The 21,986-nt window shown below is 32.5% G+C and overlaps 1 protein-coding gene and 1 long non-coding RNA gene across 2 annotated transcripts; one reads left to right on the top strand and one right to left on the bottom strand.

Annotated features, from left to right (window-relative positions):
- Positions 1–7,461: 7,461 nt before the first annotated feature.
- LOC139517714 (uncharacterized) lies at positions 7,462–10,164 on the top strand. Its single transcript, XR_011663188.1, has 3 exons — positions 7,462–7,621; positions 8,874–9,018; positions 9,436–10,164. It is a non-coding gene; the product is annotated as an uncharacterized lncRNA (long non-coding RNA).
- Positions 10,165–11,592: 1,428 nt separating this feature from the next.
- LOC139517713 (protein SPEC3-like) lies at positions 11,593–21,615 on the bottom strand. The gene is made up of 6 exons (XM_071309073.1): positions 21,463–21,615; positions 18,702–18,712; positions 17,585–17,844; positions 16,125–16,218; positions 13,040–13,107; positions 11,593–11,762 (listed from the first exon to the last, which is right to left on the bottom strand). The coding sequence occupies exons 2-5, from the start codon at positions 18,708–18,710 to the stop codon at positions 13,051–13,053; spliced, it is 420 nt and encodes a 139-aa protein (XP_071165174.1). The 5' UTR covers positions 18,711–18,712; positions 21,463–21,615; the 3' UTR covers positions 11,593–11,762; positions 13,040–13,050.
- Positions 21,616–21,986: the final 371 nt, after the last annotated feature.

The raw sequence follows: 21,986 nt of genomic DNA, 5'->3' as shown, positions 1-21,986 counted from the left end.
GTGTGGATGATAAAAAAATGGCTGGGAATTCAACCTCATCGTAATAATTATTACATTGTAGAGATACAATCATTTGTTATCATTATACTCTGGTTTATTATTATATATTATATTAATATTTGTAAACCAGTTATATATATAGCAGATGATCTTTATCACATTTTCATCAATTTATATATCAATCTATTCTACTATTCTAATGATAGTGCAGGGCAAGTGCATGGTCGACACTCTTCTGTAGAAATTCGTTTTTATAAGCTTTTGTTGCAAAACGTTCTCGATGTATTCTTCCGCATGTGTTAACAAAATATTTCGGTATGCATGATTTGTTTTTAAGATAAATATTTCTCACGACAAAACATTTCCGTATCATTTATCAATGTTCTTAAAAATTAGTTTCATGAAAATTTATTTATGAATTAGTACATAACAAACGATCATAAGGAATGTTATTTTGCACTCGATAATATCCGCGTTATTATTTAAGATACGTCCTGTTATCAGTCAAGATAATTTCTTCGGCAACATAACACACGTATGACCTCTCAATGTCATATCCTATGTAAAAACTAAAAAAGGACGAAAGGAGAAAAGAATAAAAGACAAAATAACCTCTGAAGCGTGATGGATAACAAAAAGACAAGGGGAGAGAAGAATAACAGCCAAACTATACTCTATCTAGAGCTGGGGTGTAATGTGAAGCAAAACAGACGAAAGCAGAGCAGAATAACAGCCAAACTATACTCTACCTGGAGCTTGGGTGCAATGCATAACAAAAAAAGACAAAAGAAGAGAAGAATAACAACGAAACTATACTTTACCTGGAGCTTGAGCGCAAGGCATAGCAGAAAAGACAAAAGGAGAGAAGAAGAATAATCAGATCAGCTTTACCTGGAGAGTGGCAATACAATTTCTGATTTGCATTTGTTAAGTTCTCATGAACAGAATTCAAAGACGTAATTTACATATATTGAGTTTGGTTGGTGGTTGAAAGAAGGGTAGTGGGACCGACCTTTTTCGAAATCAGAGGGACCATTACTTTTTTTTAATAAAGAAACACATACTCGTACGCTAAGTTAACGATTCACTTGTATCCCTATCTTTGGATTCTCCTATAAATGTTATGTAAGATTGATTTATTGATCAATGCCCGAATCGACTTGCAGTTCACAAGAAAATTATATTCACGTAATATATATGGACTTCAAAGGGTGACGAATGGCTTTGGGACGGCTATGCATTAAAAAGGGCGAAGTCAGTATAAGTACTGTCCCCTTTCGTATTTGAACTCAAACAGAGAAACATTGGAATTATAAGGTACAGTAACAATTTCTTTATCTGACTTTATAATTACCTTAAACTTCATCGTATTAATAAGTTACATTTTAATAACTGAAACTTTACACAAGAATTGTCTGAAGCTATAAAAGAGCTGCATCGATAAAAGCGGATGAACTATAGAGCTGGAAGAGCTTCGTTGATAAAGATAAAGATATAGCGGAAAGAGCAACAGTATTTCGAGCCTGTTGAGCTAACTATTTGAGATAGAAAAATTGTGAGCCAGTGGAGCTACAGAGCTAGTGAACATGTAGATCTTGGTATTTATTTGACCTATAGAGTGGGTTAGCCAGTTGGGCTGAATATTTATTTGAGCTTGAGGAGCGTCAATGAGGCAAAATAGTTTAAAAGGCATTGTAAACAAAAAAAACTATACATTAAGTCTCAGATCTCCAGAACCAACTCGGATACGGACCCCGACACGTTACAAAAGTCATATGAATACTTCAATTAAATAAAATGTTGTGTAATCTGAAATAGTTAAGATTTTCTATAAAACACGTGTACAATGTGGACTTTCATTTAAGAGAAAATCATTCGTCTTCTCCAAATCTTCAGCTATGTCATGCAATCATTGCCTTCTCCGATGTACTGTAATTTGACAGCCTTTTCGTATGCAGAGACCTTTACCTGACACCACTCGTTATTAATTGCCGGGCGAAAGTGCGAGGGACAAATCGCGATGAAAAAGATTAACAAGTGTGGAATCTATGAATAAATATTATCGATCCTAAAAGTAACATTTTTATTAAAAAAAACAACATGTAAACAACTGCTCTGATAAAATTGAATTATCAAATGGGAATACATGGCTTTCATACAAATATACCAAATAATCAACTCATGTTCACTGATATCATCTCCCTCGTTTTAACGTGTTTTATGATTATGTGTCGATAATCACGGTCGCAGTCGATTAACTGCGTCTTCGAAACGCGAGAATTGATTAGAAGGTTTCTTTTTTATCAACATTCACTGAATCATTATTTTTTTTGCCGATTTTAGTAATGGATTCGTACTAGATTTAAAATAACGTTCATATATATGCACTATTTCAATAATTGACGACTTCACGTTTGAATTACATGATATATGACTTTAATTCCGGTCTCTTATTTCTGAAATGACTGAAAAAATGTTTTAGTCGAAGGCCATTTTTTATATAAATATTTTAATCTACATATTGAAAACAGCGATGTTTAAATTTTTAATCACTCTGCTGATATACTAGCTTGAATATATTTAGTCGACATAAAGTACAAGCTTATCATACACATATACGTTTAAAGGTGAGATTACCCAGGTTTTTTAGTAGTTATATAGAGCTAGAATTATATAGTATCTGATTTTGAAAGAAAGTTATCAAAACGACCAAAAAACGAAAAAACAATGTCATATGCTCTACCGTTTATTTGCAAAACATGTGAAGTCTTGAAGTCTTAGTCAAACTACTTTTCCGTAGACAAAGAGAGATGTGTTAGTACGATTGCCAATAGACTAGTATCAACACAAACCAAAACACAAACATTAAGTTTTTAATATTCAAATAAAGTTGATGTAAGCAATTATAAGCCACCGTTTGACAAAAATAACGGCTAAACAAACCGTTTACGAAAAATATATATGACAGACATGAACCAACTACAATGTTCAGTTCTTTTAAAAGATATTTAAACTAACGCATTCTATTTCAAAGACGTTATAGCAAGATCGGTTTATTTCATACTTTAGTTCAAATGATAAATATTTAATCACGAAAAATGATACATCGACCGTTTCGCTTTAATCAGTTGAAAAACTCCTTATGAAAAATTATGATATTTCATAATATATTGAAATATTCGTCATTCTGCTTTTGAAGTCAGGAGATTGTCACGGTCTGGTATAAATTTCATCTTTCGCTTCGGTGATGGTTATAGTAAGTTTCCAAGATGAGATATGTTCCCAAGCAAATAATCGGTCAACGATTGTGTTAATTAGTTTCACTTCAACGATAGAGTAACTATTCTTTCATCTGTTTATGCATCATGGGGATTCAATATAATGTTTACGATAACGAGGTCAAACTCAAATAATATGATTAGGACTATATATTGCATTTTTATTCGTTTTTACCTTACTACATTGTATATGTGAACGGATTATAAGAGAACATGGACGTAGGATGAACCTCATTTGACCTATGTTTAAGCTTTGAATTACAAAAAGTGCTGTAACAAGTGATAATCCTTATGAAATCCCAAGAAATGTAAATTTATTAAACCTTTTTAGGGGAAAGATTTCTAGGTTACATGTATCTACTTTTTATCACGAGTGTTGATGTAAATTTGAACATTGTGAAAAAATTACCAGAATTGATTAATGAAATGTTCATAGAGTAACAATCTTGAAACAGAGCATGATTTGATCTGGGTTTTTTTAATAGCTTTCCGTAACTCGGGAAACTATTGAACGGTACTTTGTGTGTGTATGAATATAAGAAGATGTGGAATAATTGACAATGAGACAACTCTCCATCCGAGAAAAAATAACATAGAAGTTAACAACTTGAGGTCATTGTATGGTCTTCAATAATAAATAAAACCAATACCACTAAGTCAGCTATAAAAGGCCATGAAATGACAAATGTAAAACAATTCAAACAAAAAATAGTTGTTTGTTTTTGTTCGTCGTGCAAATCTGACGAGCTATCAATTTCCAACTGATTTTTGTTTTTTCTTACGTTGTTCTGGTACACCACTGTCACAGGTTAGATTAGAGTAGGCGCTTACAAAGTAAACATGTTTAATTCGCCACATTCCACAAGTGCCTATCCCTAGCCTGAAGTTTGTAATTCAGTGTTTGTCGTTGGATGCTATCTATTATATCTTTTTTTCGTTTATTGTTTTTGTCATAATTTATGCCATTGTTTTTTTCTGTTTGGAATATTGTTTGGGGACTTTCATAGCTGGTTCGGCGTCATTGGTTTTGATCATTATTGTATGGATTACAGTGATTTATAATTCCCTAATTTCGTTTGATTACTACAAAGAAAATCTTTAAAATGTAGGAATTTTTGTCTTCGAAGAAATTTTCAAATGATATTTCCATCAATATATTTCCCTGAACTAGAAATAAAAGCAACAACAGACACGGCTTCCTCCGCCTCATTTTTAGACTTGAAATCGAATTTGACATACACGGTCATCTCAGTACCATAATATCGAACAAACGAGACAATTTTAATTTTGAAATGATCAATTTCCCCTCTTTAGTATCAATATTCCAACTTTACCTGGATACTTTTGGATACTGACGTTGGTTATCATCTTAATAACGTTTTATAGTATTTATTTGTCGTTTTGAATATTACTTTTATTGTTTAGTCCAGTGCTAATATTCATTTGATATGGATCAGTACATCCCGTTATTGTGCTATGGTAAAGTTTTATATTCCTGTCTTTCATTTTTCTCTTTTTGTCTATATTCTTTGTTGTATGTTTATTAGTTTATCCTTGATGATATTGCTTGTTTTTATATTGATTAAGATGATCACACAATGTTGATTGTTCTACCCCTATTTTTACATTTTTACCTATAATGTCTACTTTGCTTTGTTCACACATCGTTGTCAATATAATACAATTTTAAGCGACTGACATATAAGTGAGAGGTAAGCTAGTTATAAAACCAGGTTAAGTCGACCATTTTCTACATAAGAAAATGTCTGTACCCACTCAGGAATATGACAGTTATTATCAATTCGTTTGATGTGTTTAAACTTAGATTTTGCGATTAGGGATTTTCCATTTTGAATTTTCCTCCGACTTGTTTTTTACTCCATTTTAAAAGTATTGTCGATGGAAGATAGTTTAATTAAGTCCTTAAGAACTGAAAGCCAATTATGTTAGTATGACGTTACCGATGCATTCAAACAAAGGCATGTACATAATTCTATATGGAGATTTTATGGATTAAATGGAATGACATTTACTCTTTGTATACTCGTTTAACATTTTGTTGTCGTTCAACTCGAGATTCATAATAATTATAATGTCAATAAAGTTTATAAAGTTCATCAGAAATATTTAATTAATATGTATCAAATACCTTTGTTCTTGTTTTCATAGGTATTAGAACCAATTTTCACCGTCTGCATGCCTTATATTCCACTGTTTAAACGTAAGTCGTTCGCAAGAAAATCAAAATATTGAGTGCTTTAAGTAATTATGTGTGATGACTACAAAAATAATTCATGATCTCAAGTTGAATATTTTCAAAAGTGAAAATAGCTATGATATTTTTGTACAAAGTAAATAGATACTGAAACAGTTCTAGAAGTTGGTATAGGTCGATAATGGGAAGTAAAAATATAAAACGAGTTACTAAGATTGAAACAGACATTTCCACCGAAGATGGCAGCAATCCGGATAATAATGTTATACATTTTATTTATTTATGGATACACCCAAGGTAGGAAAAATTGTGGTATAAAAAAGCCAACAATTTTTTTGGCAATCTATGTTACCGAATCTTTTTAAACTTATGCTTTGTTTTTATAAATTACACGAACTCAACAGTAAGTTATTCATATATACTCAGTCTTGCAGAAAAAGAAAAGCGTATTTCTCAGTATATGGTTAAACTTTTAAACAGACTTACCGAATAATACTATTTATCGGATTTGTAATAACATAAGCAACACCACGTGTGCCTAATGTTGAGCAGGTTCTGCTTACCCTTCCGGGGCACCTGAGATTACTCCAGTTTTTGGTGGGGTTCATGTTGCTGAGTCTTCAGTTTTCTATGTTGTGTCTTGTGTACTATTATCTGCCTGTTTCTCTTTTTTGTTTTTAGCCATGGCGTTGTCAGTTTGTTTTCGTTCTGAGTCGGAGTCTGAGTTTGAAAGTCCCTTTGGTATCTTTCGCCCCTCCTTGCAATTCAGAAATACTGACGGACTTCAAAAACACAACACATATTTGTGGTATTGCTTTTTTTACCAATTCATGATTGAATCATATAACTACGATTTATGCCTATCATACTTCTTTCTGTTTAGTTTAAATATAATTATGCATAGTAGATTGGGAAACAAGTTATTGCAATTTATAGCAATCTGTTTCCATTTTGCGGGTGCGAGCGCTACCTTGCAGCGGCATTAGCCTGCTCTGTTTTTCGAAATCTACAAGGATGTCTCTTTCAGTTTACAAAATAAATCAATTCCTGACTAAACCTGAGGTTATTGAAAAATATTAGATGATTAAAAGTCGCTTGAATTTCTTAAAGAGAAATTTGAAGTTTTACACGCTATCCAATTAAATACTGAGAAAATAATTTCGTGTTCTAATATACGATATTTCGAATATGAGCATGTGCTTTAGAATCATGTTAAATCCGCCATGGGGAGGTTAATGTCAACAATTATTCCATATTAATTGGATAAGAAGATGAGACAATATTTCACCAGAGATCACATGAAGAAAATGATAGTAACCATAAAAGGTAATATCATGGCCTTCAACAATGACCAAAATGAATATCATAAGGTAATAAACGAAAAACTAATATAACAAACAACAACCATACACACACACACACACACACACTGAAATACAGGATCTTGACGTGTGACGTATTTAAGCATGTTCAACCCTTTCTTAACTAACCATTGGTGTGTTATCACAACACACTGTGATGAAACAAACAGATAGAAAAATAAGAGTATAAGCAGAAGCGCCTTTGGGGATAAATCGTCCTTCAGGGACAATAGTTCCTATAATTAGGTAGTCGACCGACCATTTCAGCCAGGCTGAGGATTTTCAAATCTAGTTTTGTTGATTATTTTTTAATCATATTGTATATTATATGTGTATTATAGTTTCAAGATGATAGGCAGTTATAATAAAAACAGGGTAAAATTCCTTCCTTTTATGGCGATAACTCCAATTAAGAATCGATAGGTCGCCATTTTGGTGTAAATTAACAATATGTGACAGTAGATCTCAACATTCCGAACTTTTCTGCATCCTGTTAGATTTTTACTGTCTATAGGGGTTTTCTGTGGAGAACAGGCTATTAAGATGATCTTCCACTCGCTTTAAAGATTGTATTTCAACTGCATTGATACGAGCGCCATTAATGAGTTTTGTGTTAAAGTTTTCTTTGTATTGTAGATTTCAAGGTTATCGGTTGTTTTGATCGGTATGGCATTTTTGGGGAATATCAAGGAAGTCAAATATCTACGTCACAGCAATGTATAACGGCTTGCAAAACTAAAGGCAAAATGTACGCTGCGACAAAAAACGTAAGTTTTCATATCGATAGCTATAGTTAACAATCTTTCATCTGCTCATTATATATTAATACATGTATTAGTAATTGCACGAAATATATATCTATGTGTGAATTTAAAACATTAGATGATATGTAATATTACCGATTCAAAACACAAGGTGTCACTTAAATAGAACATAACATTGTATATTGTATGCAATCCTCAACTTACATTATTGGAACTATTTTACAATACTATAATATATGAAATAAGGAAATGTGGTATGTTTGACAATCAGACAACTATTCGTCAAGAAATATCACGTAGATGTTAGTATGTTTAGGTCACCGAATGGCTTTTAAAACTGAGCAAAATTCATACCGCATGGTAGTCCCTGACTGACCCAAGTGTAAAACAAACAAAAAAATATGATATACAGCACCTAACGATAACCACTGAATGATGGGCTTCAGACGTTACAGGCACGTACAGAATGTGTCGGGTGTAATCGTCATGCTTGTTGGCACCTTAATCACTCCTCTAACCTGGTTGTTACGAAAGAACGAACTAAAATATCAGTTGAATAGTACTTGATTCGTCAGATCGACAAAAAAAACCTAACAGAAACACAGATACAAAATATCGATCTGATATGGTTTAGCTTTCCTGGTGATTTATTTCAAAGTTTTAGTATATTTCAATATTAGACTTAAAATTTAGTATATGAAAAGGACCGGCTGATTTTTGTAATTTAATCGTGTATATAAATGTAAGAAAATGCAACAGTAGTATTCTCAAATTAATGGAGAGAAAACAAACCCGGAATAAACTAAAACCAAGGAAAACACATCAACTATACACGTCAGAGGGAAATACATCAACTATATATGTAAGAGGAAAACAACGGAAACTTAGAAACACTGATGTGCAATAAGTATTGTAATACGGAAAAAACCAAAAAGGACAATTTCAAACAGAAAATTTAAAGTACATATTATAAATCAACATAATTCTTTAACCAACAACGAAGAAAAAGAAACGCAACTCTACTTCACAAGAAAATGTAATGTAAAGATGCACGGAGATAATTTGTACTTTTGTCCAAGACAGTCCGGATAATCAAGTTGTTTCAATATTGCATTTAAGTTTATGACGACACGTATTTTATGAGAGGGAAATGTGAGGAATCGATATCTGTATAGCGTTGTAAATTTTTCATTAACACGTTGGTTGTAAATTAAACATATTAATTGTTCTTGTTTATTTCTTTAAATTCATCAAGACTGGATGTGTTTGTTATTGCTCGAATCAACAGCCCAGTATGGTCAGAAATAAAAGACTAGCGTATTGCTTGCCCACTCCTACTTGTTCCCCAACATCTACTATATGTGGTGGAACAGATGAGACTAAAGTTCTTGTTTATTCAAGTAAGTTTATATTACAAACGAGTAGTATGAGGTGTTGAAATGCATTTTTTTCGCGAATGAGACCTACTGAATTAGACTATTACCGGGTAATAACATGAGCAACATGACGGATGCTACATGTGGAGCAGGATATGTTAACCCTTCCGGTGCACCTGAGATTACTCCGATATTTTGGTGGGGTTCGTGTTGCTTGGTCTTTAGTTTTCTAATTGTGTATTGTGTACTTTTATTTGTAATAGTGTTTGTCTTATTTTTTGTTTGCCATGGCGTTGTCAGTTTATTTAGGAATATCAAGAATTTAATAAACAAGTGAGTTCAAAATGTACCTTAGTATTATCCGCTTCACAAACGCCTAGTGTAACGAAGTAATAATAGAATGTTACAATATCTTGTCTCACATCTTTGATATGTTTGCAGTAAATGGTGGTGTTACTACATATTTTTCTACGCCAGTCAAGTCTACAGTAGCCACTGATCAAAACACGATCTCGCCAACAAGTAAACCCTTTTCGATAGTGACAACTTTATTGAAGCCAACTACAGGGCAAGTTACATCTAAATATTGGCCTTTGGCTTCAACGTCTCATGCTGTTGACAATACAGAAACGTTGAAGGCGACTGCTGCAAATTCAAGAATTACATCAACGGATTGGAGTACAAAAAAACAAGACACAGACACAACTTCTGTAGCTGCTTACAAATCAAACGAATGCCAATGTTCCTGTAAGCTAAAAAGTAACAAATGGTTTCAACTTGAAAAGAGTATGTCAAGAGACAGACTTCGAATTATTCTACAAAACTACATATTTCAACTGCAGAAGAACATAACAGTGAAGGTAAAGGAAACCTCTGCTTACTGGAATAAGAAAAGATCAGCCGTAGACAATAGGAAATCGTGCAGTATTATGGGGTGGACTGCTTGTTTTATACTAGTTTTTCCATTTGCATTAGTTTTATTTTCTGATCTAATGAATATATACCGACCTTAATAAAATACGACCAATTCACTGTTCAACCTGACCTCAGATCTAAATATAAGCAGAAATGCCAGGTTTTTATCAGCCAATGAATATATTATGGAAGCCATATCGTTTTTGAAAGAGAGCTGAACTTACATGTGTAGTTCTTAACAAGGTTAATGTTAATATTTTTAGAGGAAGAGTATAACAAAAAAAACGAATTCTAAGGTAAATTCAAAAAAGGGGAAGTCAATAAAAACTGACCAAATCGAACATTATCAACTAACAGAACAAGCGACATCAGCCGTTTTATTTCTGACTTAGTATAAACATTATCAATCAACAGAACAAGCGACATCAACCGTTTTATTTCTGACTTAGTATAAACATTATCAATCAACAGAACAAGCGACATCAGCCGTTTTATTTCTGACTTAGTATAAACATTATCAATCAACAGAACAAGCGACATCAACCGTTTTATTTCTGACTTAGTATAAACATTATCAATCAACAGAACAAGCGACATCAACCGTTTTATTTCTGACTTAGTATAAACATTATCAATCAACAGAACAAGCGACATCAACCGTTTTATTTCTGACTTAGTATAAACATTATCAATCAACAGAACAAGCGACATCAACCGTTTTATTTCTGACTTATATATAAACATTTTCCAAAGAAAAAATGGTAGCTATGGGTTAATGGGGGAAGATGTGGTATGAGTGCCAATGAGACAAATCTCCATCCAAGTCACAATTGTAAAAGAAAAACTATTATAGAACCTGGTGTGTAGTTAGGTTAAACCTTCACTTGCATGACAGTTGTATAAATAGACAGAGTTGGAACTTTATTTGACTGTTATTTCCTAAGCTTTTATCGCACATACAAGTGTCTTATCCTGATTGTTATCGTAAAATAAAAGTAGCAATGGCAGACTGGAATGTAAGTACTATTACCCTTTTTTGTCCACAATTTTTATTTTCCTGTAAGGTCTCAATATGATACTTGTATGTTATAACAATACAATTCAGTATTCCCTATGCTTGCTTTGTGGAACGAGTATTTTTCACACTGAATTATACATTTTATTACGAACCTGCTATAAAAAATCTTATAATTGTAAATACAAAGCCTTCATTTAATCGATGAGATATATTTACTATTGTACGAGTAAGAAACTCAGATGTTGTATAATTGAAAGTCAATTGGGAAGTGAATGCAAAGATATACATAAATTGATATTTGTTTATGTAATAATCTACATTTCCTTGTATGACCTTCAATAATGGCCAAATACGCATATAGGAAAATAACAAACACAAGTTTTGAAGACCAACGTGTGATATTTTACATTATGTTTTACATGTTGAAAGGGCTGTTTATCCTTTGAAAGCACCCTAGTTCAACCTTTGATAGGGTTCGTTTTACTCATTTTTTTGTTTTCTATGTGGTATTGTGTGGACTTAATCGCCTTTTCATGTTTTAATTTCGTTTTTTGTCATGGCGATTTTTCTCTTTTTTTTCTCTTTAATATGTCTCCATGATATCATCCGCCTCTTCTTGACCGTTCTAGTATGATTATCATCAGTCAAAATAATTAAAAAGACAATTAAAAGACATAACTTTAGTGACAAACAATACAGAATGATAAAGAGAACTATAATTTGATGAGATGATTATTTACAATCTTTGATTTAGTATTAATACAATAATAATGTATTCATTGATTTCGATTCTATCAATGCACGAGAAATCTTTGTAGTGAAGTCTTTCATCAATCTATAAAAAAAAGAAATTAAGTAGGTTATAACAAGTACTTACATTTACCTTTTTTTTTACTTCGCGTGTAAGTATGATATTATAATTCAAGTGGACAGATTTGGCATCAATTAATCAATCGAACAATCCCTTTATGTCATGAGATATCCAGAAACCTCTCTTGGTATTCAATAAAATCTGTAACTGGTTATACGCTTGAGTAATATGCACACCTTAACTAGTCAAGGAGAACTTGAGATTCACTTTCATCCTTGTCATGCACATGTATACTCATATGATAGTATTTTTGCTGGATGTTAAAAAACAAGATTCAACGAGTTCTTTATTTTGAATATATGCTAATAAAGAAAGTGGATAAAGGAAGGAAATATTTTCCATAACTGGGTTTATTGTTCTTTATGATTTTAAGTAATAATCCGAAGATTAAAACGTAATTATTGTGCAAAAACACGAACGAAACCTATCACCAAATGTGTAGTTACCTCACAACAACATGACGGGAGCTACTAGTGGAAGAGATCTACCTAACCTTCCGGAGAACCTGAGATCACGATCAGTTTTTGGTAGGGTACTTGTTTCTCAGTCTTTTACTTATTTTATTTTGTAGTGTTTTGTGGCCCTGTTTGTCTTTAGGTCGTATTTTGATTTTTTTCAGTTTCTATACGACTTGTAGTGGGTTTTTTATGTCCACATTGTTTCTTCCGACACATTGTTGCATTCATGGAAGAGCAAATTTTATGTTACAGAATCATTATTTACAATCGAAAGCAAGTGGCTTTGCTTGCTATATAGTGAGTATCAATTCATATATTAATATTTTAGCATATCGACATGAAACTTTAGCATACATTAAGCAAAGTGCCGTGATGTATGATAGCACGGGCTTGTCATTAGAGGTAAAAGCTAAATATTCTTACTTTGGCAATCATAGATGGATCCAAGGGGCAAAGAGGGTTCGGGTGTGGGAACACAATATTTTTACGATTAATCCTTTTGTGTGGGGAAATATGGTTGGACACCCCTCTCCCTTTTATCAAATTGACTGGATCCCCTTCTGGCCCTCCGAAACTCAATCTTAGTCAGTGAGTGTTGTATATTTACTTAGTATTATAAGGAGTAAGCACGTGTATAAATTAAATAAAATGGTGTATAACTGAAAGTCTATTTTCAATTAGTATTATGTTCTTTTTACGTACGTATAATATTGATCACCAGTGATGTTGGCTCTTCCTTTGATTAAATGTATATGTTGGAAACACAACCAGTAGGATATTTACCTTGATAATCTTTAATGATGGTGATGGTCATGACCGCCGTTACCACCCAGAAGAATACAACATACCAACTGTAATAGCATAACGTAGGTTATTATAAAAGTAATATTTATCAGGACGTTCAACATTATCAAAAATGTAAAAGTATTGTATACATATTCAGATGTTGTCGTTTGTTTATGTGGTTTATACGTGTTTCTCCTTTTTTTTCTATAGATTAGACCGTTGGTTTTCCCGTTTAAATGGTATTTTTTGGGGGCTCTTTATAGCTTGTTGTTCGGTGTGAGCCAAGGCTCTCTGTTGAAGACCGTACTTTTATCTATATAGATTTATATTATACTTTTATAAATTGCGACGTGGATGGAGATTGTTCAGGCTCATTGGAACTCATATCCAATCTTTTTATATCTATATGATAATAGATTTATCAATAATTTAATAAAATTGAGAATGGAAATGGGGAATGTGTCAAAGAGACAACAACCCGACCAAATAAAAAACAACAGCAGAGGGTCACCAACAGGTCTTCAATGTAGCGAGAAATTCCCGCACCCGGAGGCGTCCTTCAGCTGGCCCCTAAACAAATATATACTAGTCCAGTGATAATGAACGCCATACTAATTTCCAAATTGTACACAAGAAACTAAAATTAAAATAATACAAGACTAACAAAGGCCAGAGGCTCCTGACTTGGGACAGGCGCAAAAATGCGGCGGGGTTAAACATGTTTGTGAGATCTCAACCCTCCCCCTATACCTCTAACCAATGTAGTAAAGTAAACGCATAACAATACGCACATTAAAATTCAGTTCAAGAGAAATCCGAGTCTGATGTATATACATATATCTTTATGTAGATATGTCGTACAAAGTTTTAAACCTGATATCAATGATGAGTTATTTTACAACTACTGTATCGGTGCCACTGCTGTTGGAAGTTATCTCCCCAATGGTCAAGAAGTCAAGAAGTCAAGAAGTCGGCAATTCTGTGTTGACGTGAAATATCATTGATCTGGTCATTTACATGTATTTTTAAATAACTGTAAACAAAACTATGCATCTTTCAAAATACTAAGTACTTTCTATCTCAGGAAATGATTACCTTAGCTGTGTTTTGGCAAAACCTTTCAGAATTTTGAGTAATCAATGTTCTTCAACTCCGTACTTTTTTGGGGTTGTTTTTACAATTTGATTCGAGCTAAACTGACGATTCTTTTATAGATGAATCGCGCGTCTGCGGTACATAATTTTAATCCTGATATATAGGATGAATAACGGCATCGGTAGTATACCAGTGATTAAAAGTCATAGATCGATTGAGAGAAAAACAAATCTGGGTTACAAACTAAAACCGAGGGACACACATCAACTATGAGAGGAAAACAAGGGAACAACAATAACACTGACGTACAACAAAAACAAACGCCAACGTACATAGAAAGAAACTATTCGATAACAACAATCTTGACTTGATACAAGACGTTTTCAGAAAAAAAAAATGGTGAGTTAAAACTTGTGTTATGGCTATCCAAACATCCCGTTTATATGACAATGTTAAAAATAATAACGATAGATATCTAAAGAATGTTTGTAAATAAATATATATATATATATAAGTTGTACACAACAACTCCAAATACAAAAAAGGTAATTATAAATGTAATTATTTAGAAATATTTAGGATAACATATATCCTTCCTCAGTCAGATTCTGATGTTAAATGAATCATCTTTAAGTCTTCTTAGATTAAACTTTTACTAAATCTTGAAATTTATACAATAAAAAAGTCAAACCGAACATCAGTTAAGACGCTTGCACCATTCTAAAAAATTGTTAAACATGACATAGGTTATATGGCTTATTACAACAGAGAGCTCACATATATGCTTTATACAAATAATAATGTGTGATTTGAACTAGCACAATTCTAAAACTTTATCGGGAACGACAATTATGATGGTATAACATCGTAATTGTCGTTCTCTATTTGGTAATTTTACAGACGTTATCATGCTTATACATGTTATACCATCGTAATTGTCGTTCCCGATAAAGTTTTAGAATTGTGCTAGTTCAAATCACACATTATTATTTGTATATAAAGCATAAATGTGAGCTCTCTGTTGTAATTAGTCCTATAACCTATGTCATGTTTAACAATTTTTTAGAATGGTGTAAGTGTCTTAACTGATGTTCGGTTTGACTTTTTTATTGTATAAATTTCAAGATTTAGTAGAAGTTTAATCTAAGAAGACTTAAAGATGATTCATTTAACATCAGAATCTGACTGAGGAAGGATATCTGTTATCTGAAATATTTCTAAATAATTACATTTATAGTTAACTTTTTTTTGTATTTGGAGTTGTTGTGTACACTTTTTTAGGCGTTTATATAATTTATTTATTGTGTACATGTATCGTTACTCGTAACGATCCAGCGCCCTCGTGCGGAACATCGTTGACTACTATTCGGACGTTATATATATATAAGTTGTATATATATAACAGATACTTAAATAATTGTATTTTAGATACACAAAAGCAGCAGAGCCGTATGGGTGGAAACACCGATATATATTAACATTAGAGTTGAATTGTTGTATCAGAAATGAATGTATATACAAGGAACATTCAGTGTCAACTAGTTTAGATGGCCGATAAGGAAATTGTCTTTTAATGCGAATAGGAAAAGACAAATATTTTTAACTTAAATGTTTAATCAAGCCTAATCCTTTTATATGATGGTTATTTGTATTTCTTTGAACAATGGACACATTTAAGTAAAATAAAGACAGCTTTAAATTGCTGAGGCATTAGTGCAAAGTAAGGTAAAGAGAGATGCTACGTATTTGTTAATATATGTCAAAGGACCCAGTAGTCGGTATGTATCAACCTTGATATTTTAAATATGTCTTCACGTTTAGTGCATTAGCCGTTCTCTTCATTTTCTATTTTCTTAAATGTTGCTGCTTCTGAAGCCTTTTTCATATTTGAACTTTGGAAAGATTGTCAAGATATAAAACCACGAATTAAAGACCCTCCACAGACAAGTCGATAGTAATTCAAAGCAATCAAGTACAGCTAACTTACTCCTAGTACTAAGATAATTGGTCCTAGAAATATTACAGCAAGGACACAGAGCAACCAGTTCCACCATTCCCATTTACTTGTGTCTGGCATGCATCTAATCAAAACAAAGTAAACATCTATTTCAATATTAATACATATTACAAAAATACATAATTGTAACATTTACAGATGGTTCTCATACGTATGCCTATACTGAACAGGGTTCACGAAGTATATGAAACTTACATTTTACATTTGATAATAAATGTAAGTAGTCTACTAAATTTTTCATTTTTTCTTATTCAACTGTCAAATATTACATAATACTGTCAGGTGAAATATATTACGTTCGTTACCTACCATTACAATCAATAGAATAAAGACACTTACATGCAAACTTGAAATGTACATGTTTAAAAGTAGTTATGTTCTAATGAAGTTATAGTAACAATCGCGTTGTGTTGCTGATTCATTGGCGTACACTGTACATGTAGTACTTATTCAATTGAGGTTCCACGGAGTATTTGTGGTTTTTATGTATTTTTTATATTTGGGACTCTTTTGCTTCGTGTTAATTCTTCACAATTACATATTGAACTCTCTTATTTCACTACACCAATCTGAGGTGTATCTACTTACTGTTCCATAGCAAAAGAGTTCACCAAGAATTTATGTGTTTTTTTTAATAATTGTTGGTTTGGTCCATTTTTATATGCTATATATAGATATGTCATCCTGGGGCCCTAATTTGGCGAATAAAAATATTCTTTTCTATTCTATTATATTATAATGATTGTTTCACTTTCACATTAATTTTGCTGTTGGTTTGCTTTTGGTTTTTGCCATATAATATGATAATATACTTTATATCATTGTAAACATAAGTAAAAAGACGATTCTAATAGGGGAATCACATATCACGTTTGAAAATAAGGCATACTGTTAGAAGGGTGAAAAAAAAACTTACGACTGTGACGGATTATGGAGAAAATAGTTACTGTTTAGTGAGATACATTTTGATTCGGGAGTTGAAGTATGAAGGACTAGGCCATATCATACAAATCAATTTTATATTGTATCTCTACTATATTAAATATTGTATTACACAAGAGACTATGATTGACCAATTCACGGTTTTTCCTACTATTAGGTTTGCTTAGGTTCTAGGAAAAGAACATAAACAATGAATCATTTTAGTAAGGACATCGAAGGTGATACAACCGATTGAAGGGCGAGCAATCTATTAAAATATAACCATACAAAGGATTCTGATGTAAAGGCAGTGTAACAGTTTTCAAAACGAAACATGGAAGTTAATGTCACAATTCCGACCTGATATGACGTAGTATTTGAACATTTTTTATGACCATTACTGCTCCAACTTTCCCCCAGTTCTCACCGAATTAGGATGCTACAAATTGAACAATTTATTGAAAAACTGAAATAAACATAAAGGTTAGTTATCGTAAGTATCTACTTACCCTTTATTTTCCTTCACTGTTACATAGTCACTGGTTTGTTGTACTACTACAACCTGCTGTTGTTGCTGTTGGTTGTGCATTGGAGGTGGACCATATCCGCCATTATAGGGTGGAGGTGGTCCTTGTGGAGGAGGCGGATATTGAGCACCCGGAGGCGGAGGATACTGTCCACCAGGAGGTGGAGGATACTGACCGCCAGGAGGCGGGGGATACTGCCCACCGGGAGGCGGGGGATACTGCCCACCAGGAGGAGGTGGGTACTATGAAAAATAAGAGAACATGAAATATTACAAAAACGACTGCCTTTTCAACCTACATGTAGTGTATATTTCAAAGATGTAGACATTTTCTTTTCTACTAATGAAGGTCTATTAGATCAACGAAAAGATACCAATACAATGATGAATAATTGTTGCACGCATCTAAAAGTTTTTCACTCACCAAAAAACCTACTATGGATAATGAACAATGAGGATGAGACAAAATTATCATGTTATGAATATTCATATGTATTGATGGGATTGACGCAAACATATCTTTCAAATATTTCCTTTTTGATTTTTTACTAGTTCTTAGACTATTCGAGCGTCAATGGTGAGTCTTTTGTAGACGAAACGCGCGTCTGGCGCAAATACAAAACTTCAACCCTGGTATCTATGACGAGTTTATCTACTGTATTGCGTATTTTTAAGAACATTTATTCTCAGTCTTTTGTATACTGAATAAAATGGGCGCAAGATGACTGATGAATATGTCTTATTATCAATATGCTTACAAATCAGTCTTTTTTTTTAATAAATCTATTGTTCATACTATTTACTTGCATTAACCTGTAAATTGGTGCTTAGAAACACCCAAGATGTATGTTTATGACTCAGAAGTTTTGTAATGCAATAAGATGTAGGAATAATTTCAATTTTTTGAACTTTCAAATTCAAGGGAATATTTTTTTCGACCTATTTTCGTATTGAACCGGATGTGACGAACTATGATTTGGCGGTATTACACCTAAATACTCAAGGAATCAAACATACATGATACACTTTCAAACTTTTTTTTTTATGCAGGAACACATGATATGTAATATATATTATGATCAATACGGTGACTGACTTACCTGCTGCATTGCTGAAAAATATAATGTGTTTAAACATTTTACACAAGTTAATGGTGTGAAACAAATTAGCAAAAGCTATCTGAAGGTTAATTTGCGTATTGGAGTCAGGTTTTCAAAACATGACAAAATGCGCAACACCGATTAACGAAAAATAAGGTAAAATTGTGTAATAATAAATTCATGTACAATCGGAGTCGGTGATCTTTTAAGGAGCTTAAGGTAAACCAGCAGGAAGGGTTAATAAGAGTAAAGCGAATTATGCTATTCTGGATTTACTTTTAAATTCAAGAGAAATTCGCTGAACAAAAATGCATATCTGTAAAGTAATACAAGCAGACAAAAAGGAAGTGAATATTATAATAAAAAAATTGGTAAAATTATCTATGATAACTACGATTTGTCATTGAGAAGCATTACCTGTTTATTGTAAGCTCATTTTATTGATGTCAATTTTTTAACGATGTAGAAATATATAAAATAATTGCAAAATTACTGATATTTCAAATGAGCTGACTTTAATATTGCAATATTGTCACCTTGACTTCTGACGTCCGACAGTAAACATCATTTCTGGAGTGGCTATATTGTCACTTACAGGGGCAAATTATATTAATGCACTTATAAATTATAAACGTATAAATAACTTGTTTAAAACCAAAATGACACTGAAAAGTACTGGCTATTAACGTGTTCAGGATAATAAAACAAGACACTGACTTGTCAAATGATCAGAAAGGTAAGACGAACAAGCACAAGCGACTAACTTATTTATTATCAAAAACATAAATGCTGACAAGTACAGGAGATTTACGTGTTTATAATCAGAAACACAACACTAACAAGTGCACGCTATAACTTGTTTACGATCAGTAACATAACACTGACAAGTACATGCGACTAACTTGTTTATGCTCAGAAACATAAATTGATAAAACAGAGAAGTAAAGGCGATTTACGAGTTTATGAACAGATACATAACACTGAAAAGTACGGGCGATTTACTTTTTATAAGCTGACAAATTACACTTACAAGTACAGGCGATAAACTTATTTGTGACCAGAAACTTAACGCTGACAAGTACAGGCGATTAACTTGATTAAGATTAGAAACATAATCCTTAAAATCACAAACGACTAACTTGTTTATGTTCAGAACCATAACACTGAAAAATACAGGTGATTAGCTTGTTAACGATCAGATAAATCACACTGAAATATTACACTGACAAGTTCAGCCGACTAACCGATAATCAGAAACATAAAACAGACAAATGCAAGTAGAGGCGTTTTACGTAATTATGAAAAGAAGCATAACACTGACAAGTACAGGCGACTAACTTGTTTATTATCAGAAACATAACACTGACAAATACAGGCGATTTCCTTTTTATGAGCAGGAAAACTACACTGACAAGTGTAGGCGATTTGCTTGTTTAAGATCAGAAACATAGCACTGACAAATACAGGCGATTTCTTTTTTATAGGCAGGAAAACTACACTGACAAGTGCAGGCGATTTGCTTGTTTAAGATCAGAAACATAATACTGACAAAAACTGACGATTTACAAAGGATAAGGTCCAGTAAGACCCCTTTTTGGACTCAAAATATAGCAGTTTTACAAAATTGTTAAATGTTAACTTTTTCTGATGTACAGTAGTTGTCGTTAACTTTGTTTATGTAATTTATACGTGTTTCTCGTTTCTCGTTTTTATATAGATTAGACCGTTGGGTTTCCCGTTTGAATGGTTATACACTAGTAATTTTGGGGCCCTTTATAGCTTGTTGTTCGGTGTGAGCCAAGGCTCCGTGTTGAAGGCCGTACATTGATCTATAATGGTTTACTTTTATAAATTGTTCTTTGGATGGAGATTGTCTCACTGGCACTCACACCACATCTTCCTATATCTATTTTAGTTATTTATTGGAAAGTAGAATCCTTCTATAAAAATATGGGCTGTTTTTGACAATACAATTCACATGTATCGGGTGCTAGCATCATTAAGTCATGCTAAATTACTGAAATCTTCACAATTTTAGCATTTTAGTTAAATTTAAGACGGTTTCCGTCTTAAATGAAAGTGGCCGCATTTGTGTGCATGCTTAATATTGAAATGTTAGTTGTATTTTATGATGATACATAACATATATAAAGGTTGAGGATGAACACGGATGCGGCCACAAAATCAACATCTGAAAAGTGACATTTATTGGAATATTTGATAGATTTTTCATATTTAAGCTTGAATCGGTGCGTTTTTAATGACTAACTCAGTTAAAATCTTTCACACGAACTAATTGAATCAACTGAAATAGACACTTAAGTGTTGAAAAAGTGTCCAAAATCTTTCGTCAGATGAACCTGAAATTTGAGGCCAAAATCGGCCCTTACCGGACCTACTTCTTAATGATCAGAAACATACAACAGACAAGTACAGGCGATTAACTTGATCAAAATCAGAAAAACATGATACTGACGAGTACAGCCGATTAACTTTTTATGAGCAGAAATATTTCACTGATAAGTACAGGCGATTTGCTTGTGAGCCTCATTCCAAAAAGGACAATTGAAAAGCGTCTTATAAAACAGATTTTAATTCTTATAAAAAGAAATATATAACAAGAAATATGAGAAAAGCGTAATCAGTTCTAAGTTAATAAGCACCATAATGTTCTTCAAAATATTACAACATCAGCACAATGTCGTTACATTCATGCATATCAAAAATGAATATTTTTAACCTATAATACCTGCAACTATACCTGAGAATGTTAATTTCAAATACAATTATCCAATATCCTGTTCATCAATGAAATTGCAATTTAATAGGAGTAGATAATGAAAAAATACACTAAATAAATCTCTCCTTTACATGAATGATACTATTTATAGAAAAGAACCAATGTCACGTTTAACGTATAGTTTTAAAGTTCTTACTTAGTCCACCTTTGTAGTGCAACCACGGATATAACCAATACAAATAATAAATCCTATTGAATTTAAATGAAAATTGTTCAATTATTTAGACTAAGATTTAACCTCATACATGTAAATATATATACATGTAGTGACTGTCACTGATATTTGACCCTTTAGATAATATATGTTTTAAAAGTTTTAAAGCTATTTTTTTTAGTTATATGTATCAACTTTACTATATGTATACATCAATGGAGTCTGATGCAACGGTTTGAGTAATAAAAAAATACGATATGTAGTGAACTACTTTTGTTTCGCATAGCGCTTATATGATATTCATACAATGCTTCCACTCTAAATGAAATTA

The sequence above is a fragment of the Mytilus edulis genome, chromosome 3, assembly GCF_963676685.1.
Source record: "Mytilus edulis chromosome 3, xbMytEdul2.2, whole genome shotgun sequence".
In the NCBI taxonomy this organism is placed as follows: domain Eukaryota; kingdom Metazoa; phylum Mollusca; class Bivalvia; order Mytilida; family Mytilidae; genus Mytilus; species Mytilus edulis.
This window is presented reverse-complemented; position numbering and strand designations above follow the sequence as displayed.